At 40.8% G+C, this 19,234-nt stretch overlaps 1 protein-coding gene and 1 long non-coding RNA gene across 2 annotated transcripts; one reads left to right on the plus strand and one right to left on the minus strand.

Moving 5' to 3' along the window:
- Window positions 1–9,276: 9,276 nt before the first annotated feature.
- Window positions 9,277–13,808, minus strand: LOC148847739 (AP2-like ethylene-responsive transcription factor ANT). Its single transcript, XM_088948355.1, has 9 exons — window positions 12,797–13,808; window positions 12,038–12,704; window positions 11,611–11,693; window positions 11,418–11,426; window positions 11,235–11,323; window positions 11,058–11,131; window positions 10,916–10,966; window positions 10,741–10,817; window positions 9,277–10,403 (listed from the first exon to the last, which is right to left on the minus strand). The coding sequence occupies exons 1-9, from the start codon at window positions 13,113–13,115 to the stop codon at window positions 9,739–9,741; spliced, it is 2,034 nt and encodes a 677-aa protein (XP_088804481.1). The 5' UTR covers window positions 13,116–13,808; the 3' UTR covers window positions 9,277–9,738.
- Window positions 13,809–14,493: 685 nt separating this feature from the next.
- LOC148847740 (uncharacterized) lies at window positions 14,494–15,209 on the plus strand. The gene is made up of 2 exons (XR_016100443.1): window positions 14,494–14,679; window positions 14,831–15,209. It is a non-coding gene; the product is annotated as an uncharacterized LOC148847740 (long non-coding RNA).
- Window positions 15,210–19,234: the final 4,025 nt, after the last annotated feature.

Genomic DNA, 19,234 nt, shown 5'->3' on the forward strand with positions numbered 1-19,234 from the left:
CATTGAACCCGATCCACCTCTTTTATTAGTACCGAACTGACCACTTCGTCGCTTGCCGAGAGGTACAGTTCTAAAACATCGTCCTCCTCAGGCCAGGTTAAGATCGGCACACAAGCAAGGTATTTCTTGAGCTCGTCAAATGCAAGCTAACAGTCTTGGGTCCATTCGAACCCTTTGCTCTTGATTGCCTTAAAGAACGGCAGACAGCGGTCCGCCGATTTGGACATGAAGCGGCTCAGGGCGGCTATGCGGCCATTCAACCTCTAAACCTCCTTCAACTTCCGGGGTGGTCCCATATTTGAGATGGCCTTAACCTTATCCGGGTTGGCTTCAATGCCACGCCGGTTAACAATGTATCCTAGGAACTTGCCCGAGGTCACACCGAATACACACTTGTTTGTTTTCAATCTCATACTAAACTTACACCAAATTTCAAAAACAGACTTCAAGTCTTGTATTAATTCATGTGAAAATTGAGTTTTGACGACCATGTCGTCTACATAGTGAAGGAGGACGGTTTGACCCAACCTATGAAAAAGTGACATGTGGACACTGACTCAACACGAGCAATAGCTCAATAGTATAGCCAAGTGCGAGGCCCATAAGACAGCTCACTATATCATAGTCCACAACAGGAGAAGCTCGCCACGACGCGAGCTCCGAGTTCCCCGAGCCCCCTCTGAAGGAATACCCCAAGGATGCCTTAGCTCGCGAATGAGTCCCCCGGCCAGCATCCCCTTCCTAGGGCTAAGGCACCCCGGGCTGCTTCCGAGCTCGGGGTCCCCTGACATTTCCTAATACTCGAGCTCCTCCCAATGGACCTCGCGTCACCCCCAGACAGGAACACACCAATCCACCTATAAACACCCAAGGTGAAAACACCCCGGGCTAGACAACCCGACTCAGCTTGTCACAGGCAGCTCGCCGCTTACAAGATAGCCCAGCACAGGGTAACTCACAAAAGGATTGTCCGGCATATCGCAGGAAGACCTCCTGCCCGACCGCCATACCTGACAAATCTAGTGACAGCAGCCATGTCCCCCGTCAGGCAGCGTCATGCCTGCCACCTTTAGAGGGTGTCATACACCTGACAGGCACGTACCCTGCGGTGATGGCCCCGTGGGTGCCACCTCAACCCTACCAGTAATGGCTGCAGTAGGCTGACAGTGGCAGTTATACCCGCCCTGTCAGAGGCCAAGGGGCCTGGGGCAACCAATTTCTGCTATAAGGAGTTTAGTATCAAGGAGAACAGGTATGATCTTGATTATCTTCATCCTCAATACTTTCGCTATCTGCACTCTTAACCTTCATCTTCTCCTTGCTTCTCCTACCGAGTACTAACTTAATCATCGGAGTGTTCCCGCCGGGTAACTCCCCTCGGGATTCTTCTTCTTCTTCTTCTTAGGTATCTTCCAGGAGCCACGTGAGTGCCAGTTAGGAGTGACCCGATTGCGCTACATCAATTGGCATCGTCTGTGGGAACACGCTACAAAAAACTAACTTCTCATCCTACAAAAGCTAAGTTCTCTTCTCCTAGAAAGCTAAGTCCTCACTTTTTAGAAATTGAAGCTTTCACTTTATAGCTTACATTTTTTATGAACTCAAAGACTACGCAAGGAGCTAACAGACTAAGTTTACTTTCAATTCAGTTAAAGCCTCATCAGTCCTCTTCGCAAAGTCCCCCCTACAAAGATGATCTCTTCGTGGCTTCCACGGGAGTTGGCAGCCAACAAACTACATAGCCGCCCTTACTGGTTGAGCCTTCCAAGGCTCCCGTGTGAGCTGGCGACCTAAAGTTAGTAGTGTTGCCCCCGAAGGTCGAGCTCCTAGTAGCATCTTGTAGGAGTGTGTGACTGGCATTACGAAGCTGATGCAGCGCAATCATAGATCTAAGGCACCCACCTGATCGGCTCGGCATCTTACAGGTAGCTCGACACCTGGTCAACTTTTACAGGTCGAGCCTTCCAAGGCTCCCGTGTTAGCTGGCGACCTAAAGTTAGTAGTGTTGCCCCCGAAGGTCGAGCTCCTAGTAGCTTCTTGTAGGAGTGGGTGACCGGCATTACGAAGCTGATGCAGCACAACCATAGCTCTAAGACACCCACTTGATCGGCTCGGCACCTTACAGGTAGCTCGACACCTGGTCAGCTTGGCACCTCACTAGTAGTTCGACACCTGGTCAGCTCGGCAACTTGCAGGTAGCTCGGCACCTGGTCATCTCGGCACCTCACTGGTAGCTCGACACCTAGTCAGCTCGACACCTTGCAGGCAGCTCAGCACCTAGTCAGTTCGGCACCTCACAGGTAGCTCGACACCTGGTCAGCCTGACACCTCACAAGTAGCTCGACACCTGCTCAGTTCGGCACCTCACAAGTAAAGCCTATAGGCCACATTACTGCTTAAGGCCCGGTCGCCTCTTCGACACGGGCAAAGTCAAAAAAGAGTGGACTACGAGTCACTCCCAAAAGCCTATGGGCCACATTACTACTTAAGACTCAGTCGCCTCTTCGGCACGGGCAAAGTCAAAGAAGAGTGGACTACGAGTCACTCCCAAAGCCTACGGGTGACATTCCTACTTAAGACCCTGTCACTTCTTCGGCATGGGGAAAGTCAAGAAGAGTGGACTACGAGTCGCTCCCAAAACCTACGGGCCACACTATTGCTAAATACCCAGTCGCTTCCTCAACATGAGCAAAATCAGCAAAAGTGAACTATAAATTGCCCCCAGAGCCTATGGGCTACACTACTGAACTAGCAGAGACCTCATCACCTTAGAGGCAGCTTGCCACATATAGGCAACTCCTAAAGCCTAATGAATTGGATCAGCATTTACTAGCTCGTCGACTTATGAGCCAAAAGAAGAAATCTACTCCCTTCATTGAGTTACTCTCAGCTCGGGAGTCGGGGGCAAATGATAAGGGCGGATTTGGCCCTCTAATGAAATTGTTACACCGACACCTCATGCAAACCAAGTGCAGCCTCTTGACAACTGGGCAGCTCAGGAAGTTCGGGCAGCTCGGTAGAGCTTTCCACAGCTTGCCACTTACAGACAGCTCGGCATGGATCGCCACAGGCAGCTCGGCAAAGCTCACCACAAGCATCTCGGCATAGCTCGGGGAGCTTAGTATAGTTAGGGGCAGCTCGACATAGGCAGCTGGCCATCCGCTGGCAGCCTGGCATCTTACGAAGAGCTCGCCACTTAGGGGCAGCTCGGCATATCACAGGAAGATCTCCTGCCTAACAACTGTACCTGACAGATCCGGAGACCTGCGCCCACGTCTCTCACTAGGCGGCGCCGTGCCTACCAGTCCTGAGAGTTGTCCCTTGACTGGCAGAGCCATACTTTGTAGTAGCCGCCTGCACCTGCCACCTCAGCTCTAGTAGTAATGGCTGCGGCAGAGAGACAGAGGCGGTTACGCCTGACTTGACAGAGGCTGTTACGCCTGATTTGACAGGACACCACTATATAAGGACTCTGACCCCCAAAGACAAGGGAGAGAGAATGAAAAATGGAGGTAATCTCTCCTCTCTAGCTCTCTCATTTCTCTCCAAGCCCCCTACGATAAGAATGCTAACTTAGGCATCAAAGAGTCCCTGCGGGGAAAATACCCCGGGTCCTCTGATTCAGTTCTCGCAGGTCCCTCAGCTCCCACCGCCTACAAAGGAGAGGAGATCACCTGATGCAGAGGGCTATTGGGTTGCGCTACACCAGGGAGCTCCACCATCCCCTAGGTTACAGGCCGCCTAGGAGTAGGTCAAATGACGAGTCCACCCAGGTAGCTCACCACCAAGGAGCTCGTCACCAGGTAGTTCACCGCCAGGGAGCTTATCCCCAAGTAGCTCACCACCAGGGAGCTCCTCCACCCTCTCTTGGGAGCAGGTCAAATAGCGAGGCACTTGGTCAAAAAAAAATTGATACATCACAAGAAATTGGTACGTGACCAGAAATGGTAACATCAGAACCGGTTGCCTGGATGATTCCCAGGCCGAATGGTTTGACCATCCAAGTCAACAGCAGTTCAAGTGATCCTTTGAGATAGTTGATTAGGTTTCAAGTGACCATCTTCTTTCAGCGACTTGCAATTTTTATGAACCTGTGCCAAACCAAACCAAATCATAAAATGTAACCAATGGTAATAATGTGTGCAAATTTTTTAGTATTATTTATGTATATTAAAAATAATTATTTATTTATTATACTTATTTTTTGTTTAATATGATTAATATATAATATTAAATATGTGTCTAATTTTGACACATTTGACCTGAATGGTTGAATTGCTTACCTATCACTTGATGAAATAATAAATTTGTTTTTATGCCAATTTTGAAAAATCATAGTTGTATATGGTGTTGGCTACATGAATCCTATTTGCCATCCCATTTTGTCTAGTGTCATATCCATTGTTAAAATATGGGTGACTACGTCATCTGTTATTATTTCCACTCAAGTCTTAGCCTTTCCCTAGCTCTTTGGTCCCTTCAACATTTAAAAAATCACTTTTTTTAGTATATATTAGGTTTAGTTGGAGTTTCTGAGGGGGCGTTTATCAGATCAACGTTTTCTCTTTTCGTTATTTGGTTGGGCTAAATTGAAGGCATTTCAAGAAATGGCGTTTAAAGGCACTTGCCAATTCAGCGATGAAAAACAAACATTTCCAACCTTGTGCTGTTTGGAAGGGTGTTCTCAAGAAGTGGGCCATATAGGTAGGGGTGTTCACATTAAATGTCAAACTGACTAAACTGGCCCGGCCCAATCTGAGTTGGTCGGTTTTTCAAAACTTCTGGTTGGTTTTGGATTATATGAGAAAATAAACCAACAATTCGATTCGATTTCGGTTTTCATACATGAAAACCAAGCCAAACCAAACCGATCCTATATGTTTAAGTAATTATTAATTAGTCCCTACCCTATATGTTAAATGTTGATATATTTTATGTGTTTTGTTTGAACTTTGATAAAAAAAAATGGTTATTTATGATAAAAACTAAAAACGTAAACCCAATACAAATATAATACAATGGTACAATATTTAATTCAGTTTTTTATAAATTTAAATACATATTGAAAAAAAATCAGTTTTGCATAAAAACTAATTGATTTAAATATATATTTTGATTTTGCATAAAAATTAAAAAAATAAAATTAAATATAAATAGATATTTTAGTTTAAAAAATATATAAAAAACGACTAAATCGATAAACTGACCATTCATGTTTGACTCAGTTTTGATTTAATCAACAAATAAACTGAATAGGTCTAGTCAATTGAAGAAAATGACTCAAACTGAACCAACCCATCCCGTGAACACCCCTGCATATAGGTGATTCGGTGTTGATTTTTGTGTGCCATATTTTGAATATATGGAATATCCTAATAATAAATATAACACCCCCACCCCCAATCTTCAAGTTAATCCTTGGACATGGAATCATTAGTTAATCGTTCAGAAGTACTTTTTTTGCTTGAATATTGTTTTATCTTTCTATCATATTACTAGAATTAGAACAAACATCCAAATGCAAAGGACAGGAGTGTTGGGAGAAAACATGGATTGAAATAACAAACATTAGTAGATCAATAATTTGTTGAAACATAAAGGCACACGACATGAGGGAACGACAGGGTTAACATCGTATTGAAGCAAAGGAAAGTTCACCGGATGATCGACTTTCGGAGGAAGGGGTATGTATGATATACCGTACAGATCGGGAAATAAACAAGAACAAAGCACCTTTTCGGTGTATGCAACAAAGACACCTCGCCGGATTAGGGTTGCCAAAGAAAAAAAAAGCACAGTGGTCAGTGTGAAACATGCGGCCAGCGTCGAGGAGAGGGATTTTGTGGCGGAAGACGGCAAACTTACCGGCAACACACCCTCTCGCACAGTGGTAAGGGTTTGCGGCATGGGGTTTTCTTCGCAATTTCAGTGATCTGCGAAGCACTCGATATCTCTCCCTCAATCGCCATATTACCGTCCACATACTTGCCACGTCAAATGTGCGAGAATTTTTCACTTCCCCCAACAGTTCATTGCACGAAAATCCACTCATTTCCGTTTTTGGTGTTTTTTTGATAAAGGGTCGCACCAAACATCCGGTTAACCTCTAATCACGTTTATCGTGCAAAACGCCTATGTGGCAGCGTTTATTGAGAAAATGCCCATTGTTCTAAACACAATCTTAATTATCATTATAGAGAGTATGAAACTATGGTGGTGTTTGACATTGTGGTCATATATGTGCTATTTCAGCCTTTCCCTCATAATGCGGATCTGCATGCATAGAGACTTGCAAAAGCAAGTATTGATTTATGTGCATGCTTATTGTGAGGAGAATCTTCATTTTAGCAATTTTCCCAACAGGGTAGTATTTTATTCATTATTTTGATGATGTGGTGCCTAATGATGCTTAGTGGTGACTGAGTGTCAATAAACATGTTCATTACTGATTTTCTCGATTTTATAAAAAAATCAAGTACAAACATTTTGTAAATAAACACCCAGGGTTGTAAACACATACTATCTCGATCTAATTTTTCTCATTTTATCATCTATTCGAATTATTGAGACAGACTTCTAAGTATGACATCATTTCTAACCCTGACCTACTTAATTATACCATTCATTCATCTACGCATTCACAACTTTACCACAATTATTTTTTGGACATATTTTTTTACCTCTCAACACTCAACACTCAACACCCTACTCCATACAATATCGATAGCCTTACTATTATTTATAGAAATTTACTTCTAGCAAGCCAATAAAATCTTCCCACCAACTAATGAAGAGGAAAAAGCAAGTGAATAAAGAATCTATTCTATTTTTGCTTTTGTAAAAACTTAATAAAAAACAATTGTTTCCTAAAATTTACTAATTTTTGTATATGTTGGAAAGAAATTAGCATTCTTTAACAAATGAGTGGTAATTGTAGGCAAATGGATTCGCCATAGATAAGAGATGAGCTTGTCTCGGGGTTTCAAGGAATCTATGGTTGACCTACATTTAATTAAGAATTCTACATGTAACATATGCATTATTTTAGATTAATTTATATTTTTAATTCATTTTTTAATTGTAAAAAATACTAGAAGTTCAATTTGAGGCTCAAAAACGATTTTTTGGTGAAACTAGTGGGTCAAAGTGCCTTTGGATGCATAGATCTCAAAAAATAATCCAAAATAAAAAGCAAAAAAAAAAAAATCACTCCAATTGAAAATCAGAGCACAAAGTTATGGTCTTCGGAAATTTGTATAGCATTTAATGTGCTACTTATGACGTGGTTATTGGGTCAAATACACCAACTATCCAACCACCAGGGTTGAATGGGTTTTGACAAGATCAATGGTTTTTGACCAATTCCTGGATTCTAATAGAACCAGACCCGGAATCATGGTTGAATGATAGTTCAAATGGCTCAATTGGCTAGGTCAATGACGGGTTTAAAAACATTGCTTCCAACTCCAACAACTAAAAAATTTCTTTCTAAACTTTGAAATTTATTCCTAGTGGAGTGGTAGCCACCATTTATTTTACTAATGAGTCCGTAAAAAACTATGAGGGGGTAGGGACATAGAAAGCTTACCCCTCTAAATAATCTATACATGTGGCTTTGATATCACCGGCTCAAAAAATAACATTAAAACATCTTGTATGACTCTAAGGCCCCTTTTTAATAACGCACTTACCTGGGAAAGTATGTTCTTTTATTTCTTATGTAAATATACAATTTTAGTCATAAAATCTATTATTAAAAGAGGCATTTTTGTCTTATTCAAGTGTGAACAACTTTCACATAGGAGATGGTCAAGAAAATAATTTTTCTCTAGTCCCCACGTAAATCTGGAAAAAGAACATGGGCTTCTTGGTCAATGGGAACCAAAATCCCATTGACCAACTTTCCCCCTTTCAAAATCCAAAAAAAAAGAAAACCCCCTAAAATCAATGAACTGAGAGAAAATGAAGCACGCAACCATATACTTTGATAAGGGCTTGAATGCAACTAAAAGAATTTTGGTCATCTTCTTTCAAAAAACAAAACGTTAATTATGATTTAATTTTATTTTGGGTTTTACTTTATTCTGTTTTATGTCTTAATTCACTTCATTTGTACTATAATCAATCAGATAAACTAAAATTTGAAACAAAAATAGGTCAAAATTGACAGATGAATTATTTGCACTGTCATAATTTTGAATCAGTATAATTTTATTTGCACTGCAACCAAACAGCCTAATTATCATAAGCAGGCTTGATAAATGAGAATCTATGAGAATCGACTAGTGGACGGCATTCCCTCATCATGAGTGTGAACCATTCTGTCACCATTGTTATTTTAATTGTAGGACCTCTGTTCTACAGCCAAATCATTTGCACTTTTCGATCTTTTCCACTAGAATTGCAACCCCGTTTTTATTTTCATCTTATAGCTAGCAGCTACTCTTCCTCTTTAATTTCTGTATCTTAGACAGTTCATTTGCAGGTAGGGTTAGTCGATCAAGCAGTAAATTGACCATAATACCCTTATTCATTTAGCGCTAAAATAGATGAGAGTACCAGTGACCTGAACCCTGAGGTGAATAGGTGATAAACAATGTACCCGCCCACTTGTTGAAGTCAATAAGCACTCTCCCTTTCAAGTCCCATCTCTGTCTTTACTTGAATAGGTGGTAGCGTATGAAAACACAAAAAACTTGCTTGATTAAACAGGTTTTACATACTTGCCCAAGTAAGTAAAGACGAATGGGACCTAATTACATCCTTGTCTAGTCAAAGTTAAATTTCCTCCTTCGACCTTAATTTCTTTACTCCTATTGGAAAAGGGTTTTACCATCAACTGTGTTTGGTTTGATAGAAAATTTGAGAAACAGAAAAGTTATCATTTGTTAAGGAATTTCGTGAAAGTTGTCGAGAATTTGCTTAGCCCTCTACTTTCTGTTTCTCTTATTTTCTATCAAATCAAATCAAACATAACTTACGTGCTTGTGGGAATGGCTAGCAGGGTGGAACCGTAGCGAAGTCGAATTTGTTGTGTCCATAAAATGTTCAACAAAGCCTTCAAAAGAAGTCCTGTGGCCCGTGGGAATCTATCTTAAAGCGACCTTTTTTAAATAATGGAATGGAATGTCTGCTACCTTTGACGAAAGCTTAGATATAGAATTTAAAAAAAAAAGAGAAACGGTAATGATGTCGGTATATCGAGAGAGTGAGGATTGCATGGTGATGATTTGAGGACACTGAGACAGTCTGGTCAGAGCCAATACCCAATTCGCATTATGGGAAAACATTGAGCTGGTTTTGTACTTAGAAATATTAGAAGGACCAAAAGATCGTAAAGCTGAAAATGTTAGATTGGTCACACCACTCACTCCAATATCATTCCGTAGGAATTTTAATCATTGCTATTTGCTAGCTTCAATCATCTCTCCTTCCCACCCATTTTACCAATCTTTCGCTCGATGTTATAACCCAAAAAGCCAGTTTGAAACATTTTAAGCTTTGGTTACAGAATTCAAAACTGGTCCAACCTTCCCCGCTTTCATCCTTCTCGCTTCAGCCTTTCACAGAGCAATTTCTCCTTTCTCCACCCAATCAACACCAATAAATTTCTTTTCTTTTTGACTTTCTCCTTTCTTTCTTTTTTTTTTTTCTCTTTCTCTCTCTCTCTCTCTCTCTCTCTCTCTAACCCCCCCCCCTGCAACGACTTTTACGAGTTAACCAAACAAACGGAGGCCCTCAGGTATCAGTCCAAGCAGCAAATACTGGCATATGAGACATGCCGATGGCGGGCCTCAGCTGAGCTGATGGGATCCATGAGTTCACAGGAGTTGCATTGATGAACTTGGAAGAGGCTGAGGGTGGCTTTGCAAAGAGCACAGCGAGGCCAGTCTTATCAGGACTGCCTTCTCTCGAACTGCTCAAGGTAGTCACCAAGGAGGACGCATTTGACAAGTGGGTCCCCAGCTTGGCCGAGTCATCCATTCCTTGGGGTGTGTTCCCCGTCTCGATCCCAATTAGATCATGCAGGGTGGCTGAGGAGAATGATGGGTTCCTGTAATTTCCAATGTTCATGGGTTTTTGATCAATAGGCTCAACGCAGGTCGTTGGTTGCTGGGGTGAGCCCTGATAGAGGACCATCTTCCACTCCGATCCACTCCCACTTTCCGCCTCTGATAGACCTGCTTCGCCGTTGCTATTCTGGACGCAAGCTTGGTGATCAACAGCCTCATTTTTGGATTCAATCTCCTTGTTACGCCTCGCAAGTTCTCCGGCAAGAAGAGTATTACTTGCTACGATCCTTTCCACGTCGTATCTTGATATATCGAAATTGGTGACAGCATTCACCCCACGAAACTTGATTGCAGCGATATCATAGGCTTCGGCTGCTTCCTCTTGCGTACCTGAAAGTTTAGTTTTATGAGAAGTTGGGAATCTGAATGAATTCCTCAAGTTAGGCTTGTCCCTAAAATCAAGCTCTATTTTATCTGATCTGAAAAGCAGCATTATAAAAAGCTCAGTGTTGCCGAAAATCAGCCTTGTACTAGAAATGACTGATGATCAGCCTTATAAAAGAAACACCACTGACTGAAAAGACAGTCCTATCAGAGGTCAGAGTTGCCTGTAAGATGGGATTTTTAAGTTCTTAAAGCGCGCCAAGAACCTTTGTTTGGACATCAAGAACAATGTGAGCAACCCCAACAAAGAATTCAGTCTCAGGAGTTTGGACTACAAACTTACTGAAGGTTCCAAGATAAAGATCTTTGTTTCCTGCTACCCTCCCAATCCGAGCTTGCCATCTTCCGTGTTGATGATGCCTGCAAGTGCAAATACAGAAAGAAGAAACAAGTTTCTCAGAAGAAAGACTCTCTTTTCAAGAAAAAGGATTATTGATGCACTAGGAAACCATCAAAACCTTGTTACTCCACGGTACATTGATGCTCCCCTAGAGAATCCACTGCTTTTCCTGCAGCATCAAGAAGAAAGGATGGGCGTTTACAAATGAAAAGAGAAATGCAGGCACCAGAATAAAATGAAGAGAGGGATGGAAGAACTACCTTCTCAAGTGAGCAACATATTCTTGCCTGCTCATGTTTTTCATTTCCTCAAGTTCTTCACGGTAATTTTCCAACTGCAGAAGAAAAAAAATTAAGGACCTTGCATTTCAGTAACCGATATCATATTATCAATAGACTAAAAAATTCATAAAAACAGTGGGAATGGAATCATCATACAGGGAAGTTGATATGAGTGGAAGGTCCCCAATACTTGAGCGCCGCCAGGTCATAAGCCCTTGCCGCTTTCTCCTCCATGTCATAACCACCTGCAATCCAGATTCCAGAATTAGGAAGGGCTAAGGAAGATGACAATTAGGATTCTCGACGATTGAAACTTCATTAGGACTCAGACAAGCTTACCCAGATAAACTGAAGAGCATTATTTGATAGGAATGTCATCCCCGAAGAAGCAAGAACATGACAAATCAGAATTCATAGTCGTAGTCAGGCCAAGAACACAACAAGACTAAAAAAAAAATTTGCGAAGGCAATGGAAACGAATAATTCCAAGAGAAGCTGAAAATGGGACGTTTCCTTTTTCTTTCTGACTAACCTTGCCTTCCTTTCCTGGTCTGCCCTTCCTTCTTGCAACTATTATCCCATAGATGGGCTTCATACCTACCGGTCCATCTATGCCTGATGAAGACAAATCATATTATGTAACATGCTGATCAGAAAATCCATAAAGAAAACAAGGGGGTAAAATAGAGGAAAACAAAGAAGGAAAAGGACGAAAAGATAAATAAGTTCAGTACTTAGGTGATAAAACAAAGGGGCCGGGGAGAGCCGGAAAGAGAGAGAGAGAGGGAGAGAGAGAGAGAGAGAGGGAGAGAGAGAGAGCAAAGAAACAACAAATGACTCGAAAGAAATAGAAAGCACAGATGAAATAAAACAAACCAGTACATAAACACTATCAACAGAATAAGAAAATCAAATCAAAGAAGAAAGTAAGGGGAAAGAAGAAACAAGCTTGAACTCACCTTGTAACACCTCTATACTGCGACGTTCTCTGCCCAAATGTGTCAATGGACTTCCTATGAACAGGTTGCTTCTGACCCACCTTTGCAGATCCTCTCTTCTTTGTTTCCATGCCCACACACTCAGTACCAGTTGGTGAGATCTGCTGTGGAGCTGTAACACAGCTAGATTGTGAACCGGGGCTCATGGACAAACTCAAAGACTGTAAATCCCCATAGCCCACCGCACCAATAGACCCAGACCCTCCATCATCATCCATGCTATCAGTCATCTTCTGCTGCAATGCATGGTTCGCGGAATAGTGCCTAGCAACCCAGCTCTTTAGGCCCGGGATCCCATCCTCTGCCATAGGAGGGAGCTGGTGACTGCATTCTGCTAGCTGGGTTTCCTTGGGCTCCTCCATTGCCGCCTGGTACATCTCGTGGCCGGTTAGTCCACAGAAATATGGGTTTTGTTGAACTTCAATCTGCTGTTGTTGCTGTCTAAAAGGTTGTTGAAGAAAGTGAAAAGAATGTTGTCTGTTGCTCTCAGACTCTGCGTTTTGCTGGTAATACATGCTATCTAAGCTGAGAGGCATGGTTTCCCTGTTATTACTTCCATATTGATGGGCTGCCATGGTTGCACCACCTAAGAAGTCCTCTAGCTTTGGGGATGAAGTTGGCACCATCGCTTCAAACACAAAAGAAAATATGTTTTAGAAACAATGCTTCAAAGGTAAGAGTATAACCCAAAACTAAAAAATAGGAGAGTCGGAAGCAGACCTTCTGGTTGTGATCTGCTGAGAGCTTCCATGATGCATAGAGACCCATCAGACTTCAGTGGCATTACAGACAAATGAGAGTAGAGTGCACCATTTTCTCCTTCAACCCCATAACAGATGCCTGAGTTGTTTAAATGAGGAGAGAGAAAGAAGCTTGTCGGAACTGCAGTAGAAACAACTGCAGAGGAAGCCTGTGTCTGATTATTATGTTGTTGTTGATGATGATGAGGATCTGAAGCAACCTCCATGTTCATGTGGGGTGAGAGAGAGAAACCCAACCAGTTATTGTTGTTGCTGTTATTATTATTCATGGACTTCATCTCCTTGTCTCTCTCTTTCTCTTCTTTTTTTCTCTCAGATTCTTAACAGGACCTCTTGCAGCAAGGAAACCCAATCATTGGCAGGCAAATAAACTAATCATTCCGAAATCTCTTGCTTCCCTCCATATGAAAGCTGGGCCTTTTGTTTTCTAGCTGCAGAACTCATGGAAGAAATGTATCCATCGGGTCCATGCAAACAACTCTTGAATCTATGCGCTCCCCCCCCCCCTCTCTCTCTCTCTCTCTCTCTCTCTCACGCTCGCTCGCTAGCTGAAGAGAACAAAACAAGTCCCTTTAAAGTTTAAACTTAAACAAAAAGAATGAGTTCCAGCAAGCGATGCTGTGTAGCGCTCCTGCATTCCATAGGGATCTGTGTAGTTGAGAAAGACCATGTTTTTTGCTTTCTCATCTTCTTCTCTGTGCCTTTTTCTTACTTAACACTCTTAAACCCCTCTAAAAACCCAGTCGCAATTAAAGACCATAACATGCTGTAACACATTCAATGGTCTCCTCATCACCCAAAAAACCCTTCAACTATTTACCAAAGATTTCCTTCTTCCCACATAGCCAAGACTACTCTCTCTCTCTCATTAATCTGAGTGCCTTGGATTAGATTGGAAGGCGAGGACAACTGCCCATCGAGTCACTTCACAACAGTACGAGCTTCTGTACGAATCTGCAACTCAAGGATCTAATTAAAACTGGGGGAAAAACTATTGTTTTCAGCTTACTACATCCACAAGACGATTTGGTTTGAGAAATGAGTTTTACAAGGCTTAAGTAAGTGCTAAATGAAGAAAAAATAGAGTTTTGTTGCTCAAATGGTTCCTACTATAAATGGGTAAAAAGAAAGAACGGATAGAGGCAATGATACAGTAAGACTGCATCGGCATTTAACCGTATGCCTTGGTCTTAATCGAATTTTCGTAGAATGCCCCAAGTTTATTTGATTATTTCAACTCCGTTAATAACAACCAGACCAAACCAAAATACTGTCAGTGGAGCTCATCTTAGTATCTTTCACCAAAACCCATTCTAAGCAGATCAGACGGTTGAAAATACTAATGTAAATGACTTCGTTTGCCGACAGTACTGCTCTAGAATATAATGGCGATTTGGCGAAGGAAAAATATAATTGAAATACTTTAAAATTAACTCAAACTCAAATCTCTCTTTGCTTTTGAGAGGGCTTTGCATGCAATCAACACCTGTTTCCAGACAAAAAGTGGGAAGTGGGTCTGTGTGAGAAACATGAAATATTCCAAGAATGATGAGCAAAGGGCCCCAAAAACAAGCTTTTATGAAACTTTAGTATTATATATTACATTATTCAACACCCTAAGCTTAGATACAACATTTTCCTAAGGCGATTTTGTGTCTTATACTTTGATGCCGAAGCACACAGACAACATCGATCGCCCCATCGGCCCCAAGGATTAGGTTCACACTTCACACCCTGGTTCGAATCAACCTCCAGAGGAAACCCTCACCAACAATGAGTAATGGTTTATTAAATTCCCCAAAAAAAAGTATTGGGCTATTAACCAATTACAGAAAAAAACAGGTCACAACTCACAACTTGTTCATATTTTCTGCATTTTATATTTTTATTTTTATGGTAGTTAGTTCTATTATTGTTCTGAAAGCCAAAAATCAATGAGAAATAGGGGTTGGGGGGGGGGGGGATTTTCTTATTCCTCGGTTATTGCATGCAGATATGCATGAAGGTGTATGCATGTGGAGACAGATTTTCTAGTGTGAATGATGATTTGGTTTGGAAAGAGAGGATTTTGGAGGGAAAGATGTACTGGAGATGGAGAGTGCGGAGAGAATGAGGCTGTCTTTTGATTACTGTAATGATGAGTGAATCCACCAGCGCTAGCGCTAGGACGGAATGGGGGCTTTTACTACAAAATAATGCATGGAGCCTCGCCAATGCCCTTGGCTGCCTCATCATTTGTGCCTGCTGCTTTTTTAATTTATTCTGTTAAGTGGGAAGCAAATGCAGAAGGTGTTGGTGTGATGTATTTGAGAACTCTCAAAATCTGGAAAACATTTTATTATTTTCATTTTCCAAGGAAATAATTCTGTCAAATTCAGCTTGGTGAATTGGATTGTTCTTAATTTTGTCTCCATTTTGCCTGCAACAAAGAAATAACCCAATCTTACTTCAAAGTGGAAATACTCCACAACCATAAGCACCAGCCATTCAACAAAGCATATCGAATATGTATTTGCTCCTTAAAAATTTTGCTTTCATGGCATGGCTAGTATTCAAAATGCACACTAGCGCCCTCTCTGAATGATCCCGGATTTTCAAGCAAGAATTATGCTCGGTAGCATCCGGTGATAAGTTGGAAATATCTCCTCTACATGTATATTGAATTCATATAGGTATATATATGTTTCGAATGTATAGTTAGGGTCTTTTTATTATGCAAAAGAAGAACAGTCAGCCTTTTCATTAAGGTAAACCAAATTGCACAGATGAGTATAAGCATGGGTTATAAGATATTTTCATCTGGCCTTTACGTGCTAGATAAGCTAGTGTATGAGTGGCATTGTTATAGTTTCTATTTATATGTACAAACTGTAGTTGATCAAAAGTAGATAAAAGTGTTGATAGTTGTGCCCGATGTAATCGGTCTATCCATCTCCTTGGTTGACTTATATCTTGCAAAAAATCTATTAGTTGGGATGAGTCATTGTATATCATGATCCTGGATATATGAAGTTGGCTTACTATCTTGAGCCCTTGGATTAGTGCCTAGAATTCTGCATCATAGCTATCAATGGCCCAGCATGGTTCTCCTTCAGCAAAGATTGTACCTCTATCTATGCATTGGATAATGAAAGCTCATCCTGCAAGACTTGAGAGTGAGCCATATGATCCAGCAGTATATAGTGTGGTGAGGGTGTTCCTTCTCACATCTGTAGAAAAGGTGGTGTTAATATTTTCAAAACATTTGTCTTGAAAACATTGGTATTTCCATGCTCGATATATGATATTCCTTGGGTTTGTTTTATTGTGATTGTAAATAAGATCATTTTTGGCTCTCCATATGACATATAATAAGATAAAACCCTTCCCTATCAACTGTATAGCCTCCTGTGACGATGAGTTCTTTTTCAGTTTTTCCCACCACCTTGTGATGGAGATATAAACTTCCTCTTCCTCTTTGATGTCATTCAGGTTCAACCCTACCTATGCTTCACACCAAACTGCTCTTGTAAAAGGGCATGAGATGTGAGGTTGTTTCCTTTTGACTTTTACAGAAAGGGCAGCCTATTTCAGAGGGGTGAAGTCATTTTGTGCATTTATTCCAGGTTAGAAGACCATTCCACACCACTTTCCAAATGAAAAATGAATGCCTATAGGGAATGATCAGTTTCCATAGATCATTCCATGGAAAATTTGTTTGGGAAGGCAATGGTTTCTGGTTTTCAAAAACCTTGTATGCCGATTTCACTGTGTATGTTCCAGAGTTGTTGCATTTCCACAAAATATTATCTTGGCTCGACTATGGGTCTAGTGTGATTTGGAGGATATGGGAGCATGTTTGTTCATAAAAAAATTGGGCCAATATCTTATGATTCCAGCTTTGATCTGGGTTTAGAAAAGATGAAACATGATGGTTACCATGAGGCTCAATGTTTGTATCTATGGGATGCGGGATACCCCTCGTGATTGTTGGAACCCATGGATCCATAAAAGCTACAATGTTCCTACTTGTGTGGAACGCCACCATAAAGATGAAGTGCTGGTGGTTTTGGCCTGAAATGGGCTTTGAGTTGAAAAGTACCTTTGTTTGATGATTCGGCTCCATAAAGTGTTTGGAGAAGATATCATTCTCCATGTTTCCCAAAAACTGCCTTATTCATGTCTTGGCTTTTTCTGAAACCCAAACCACCATTTTGTTTCAGTTGATTTACTATTCTCTATTGTATTGTGTGTTTGGACTTGTTGTCACTCGCGTGCCACCAGAAATCCCTCATCAATTTGTTTAGTTTGGAAAGTGTTCAATTGGGGAGAATTGTTGTCTGCATGGAATAAGTTGGCATGGCTTGTAGAATTGATTGGATCAAGGTGGTGCGCCCTACTTGGGATAGGAATCTAGAGTTCCAAGATGTGATTTTTGATAGCACCTGATCCACTAGTGGTTGATATGTTGATATTCTTTTGTCTTGAACTCTTAGTCTGGTACCTAGGTACTTTGTGCCTTCTAAACATAATGGAGGATTTCTCATAGTTTACCTTTTGTCCCGAAAGTTGCTCAAAAATGGATAAGATTTGGCATAGAACTTTAACCTATGACACATCCACTTTGTAGAAAATAATGCAATCATCTGCAAATAACAAATGAGTAACAGGCATGCCATTCCTACAAATCTTGGCTCTTTCAATGAGACCTTCTCTTTCAGCACATGTTAGCAATTGTGTTAGTATCTCCATACCCATGATAAATAGATATGGGGAAAGAGGGTCTCCCTGTCCGAGGCTCCGTCTTAGTTTGAAATGGCCATAACATCAGCCATTTAGTTTTATTGAGAATGTTGGGGTAGAGATACATTGATAAATCATTTGAATCCATTTTGGTGGAAAACCCATTTTGTTGAGTGTCTTTTTGAGAAAAAAGCAGCCAATTCTATCAAAAGCTTTGGACATGTCTAATTTTAGGGCGATGAGACCCTTTCCTTTTTTTTGCTTTTTCATTTGATGCAATATCTCCTTGGTTAGTATGATGTTGTCTATTATCTGTCTGTTTTTTAGAAAGCCAGACTGATAAGGGGAGATCACCTTTTCTAGCACTGGTTGCAGTTTGAGCACTAGTAGAGGACATTGTAGAGACATATAGTTAGGGTCCTATGCTTTCAAATGTGTGCAGAGATTTTGTTTGCCATCAGATAGTAAAAAAACAATTGACTTGGTCAAGGACCGTCTGATCCGACTCGTTCAACTGTTGACCCATTCAATCCTATCACTATATATATATATATATATATATATATATATATATATATATATATATATATATATATATATATATATATATATAGTGACCTGTAACCTTAAGGAAAAAATAATTTGGCCTCCAGGTCGATTTTTAAAACATTGTGTGTACAAGATACTTGCCACATAGATATTCGGTGGAAAAAGGGGATTAACCCATCATGCTGTCATGCAATAAAAGGCAAAAGGATTGAGAATAAAGTAGTGCATTTTTTTTTATTCCTTGCAATTTGTTGGTGGGTTACACAACGGGGGTAGCCCATCCCCATCCCCTTAAACGCCCCAACCTTGGTGGGAACAGGAAATCGGAATAGATCCCGGGTCTCTGCTGCAACAAAGCAATGGACATGCCAAATGGGCTATCAACACAGTTGGCTTTTGACATTGTCTTTAACCATAGGGAAAAGGGAACATTTTGTTTTCCCTTTTATGCGACCAAGAAAATAGGACAGTTGGATATTGCTAATGTGCGGTTGGATTCTATGTGTGCAGCACTTATTTGCAGGAGATCTGGGCTCTTCACGCATTTTGTAATTTTCTTAGGGTATAGTACAGGACAGTTCCCAAACATATCCATCTATATCCCCTCCCGTCAAATGTGTAGATGACCATCTGTAAAGATTTAATTCTTATTCCTGCCAATTGAGTGATGGCTTGCTTGGCACATAAACTGATTATTAGTTCGAGGTGAGATGAGTTTTCAAACCCCACTATCAGTTTTCAGCCTCTCACTTTCTTTGAGAAGAGTTATTACTTAATATTGTTAAAAAAAGTATTGTATTATGCTAAAGAAAATTGAAATACGGCCCTATTGAGGGCAAATGAGAATGATTTAATACCAAAAGATCTTATTCCTAAATTGTTAATATGCATCAATTGTTACTCTACACATTTGTAAATTTTAATGAGCCTGTTTTTAGCCCAAGGATAAATTGGTATATGATGTTTATGCCAATGAATAAGGTGGCCTTTGACAACATTGAATTGGGGGCTAAGAGGTGGCCCACGCATGGGTCAGTTTAAACATGTTTCAGAATTAAGATGATCTCCTTACTTTTTATTTATAAATTTATTATAAAGAGGCTTTGAAAGTAGTAAGAAAAAACAT

This window comes from Nelumbo lutea, chromosome 6, assembly GCF_056320005.1.
Source record: "Nelumbo lutea isolate HS-2025 chromosome 6, American lotus-T2T, whole genome shotgun sequence".
NCBI classification, from domain to species: Eukaryota; Viridiplantae; Streptophyta; class Magnoliopsida; order Proteales; family Nelumbonaceae; genus Nelumbo; species Nelumbo lutea.

What these genes read in the sequence shown, in the direction of transcription:
- LOC148847739 (XM_088948355.1), bottom strand. Translation starts at nt 13,115, where the DNA reads ATGAAGTCCATGAATAATAATAACAGCAACAACAATAACTGGTTGGGT. An exon ending in TATGTTGCTCACTTGAGAAG is followed by an intron (nt 10,967 to 11,057) that starts GTAGTTCTTCCA and finishes TTGATGCTGCAG; the next exon opens with GAAAAGCAGTGGATTCTCTA. An exon ending in TCTTTATCTTGGAACCTTCA is followed by an intron (nt 10,404 to 10,740) that starts GTAAGTTTGTAG and finishes CTAAACTTTCAG; the next exon opens with GTACGCAAGAGGAAGCAGCC.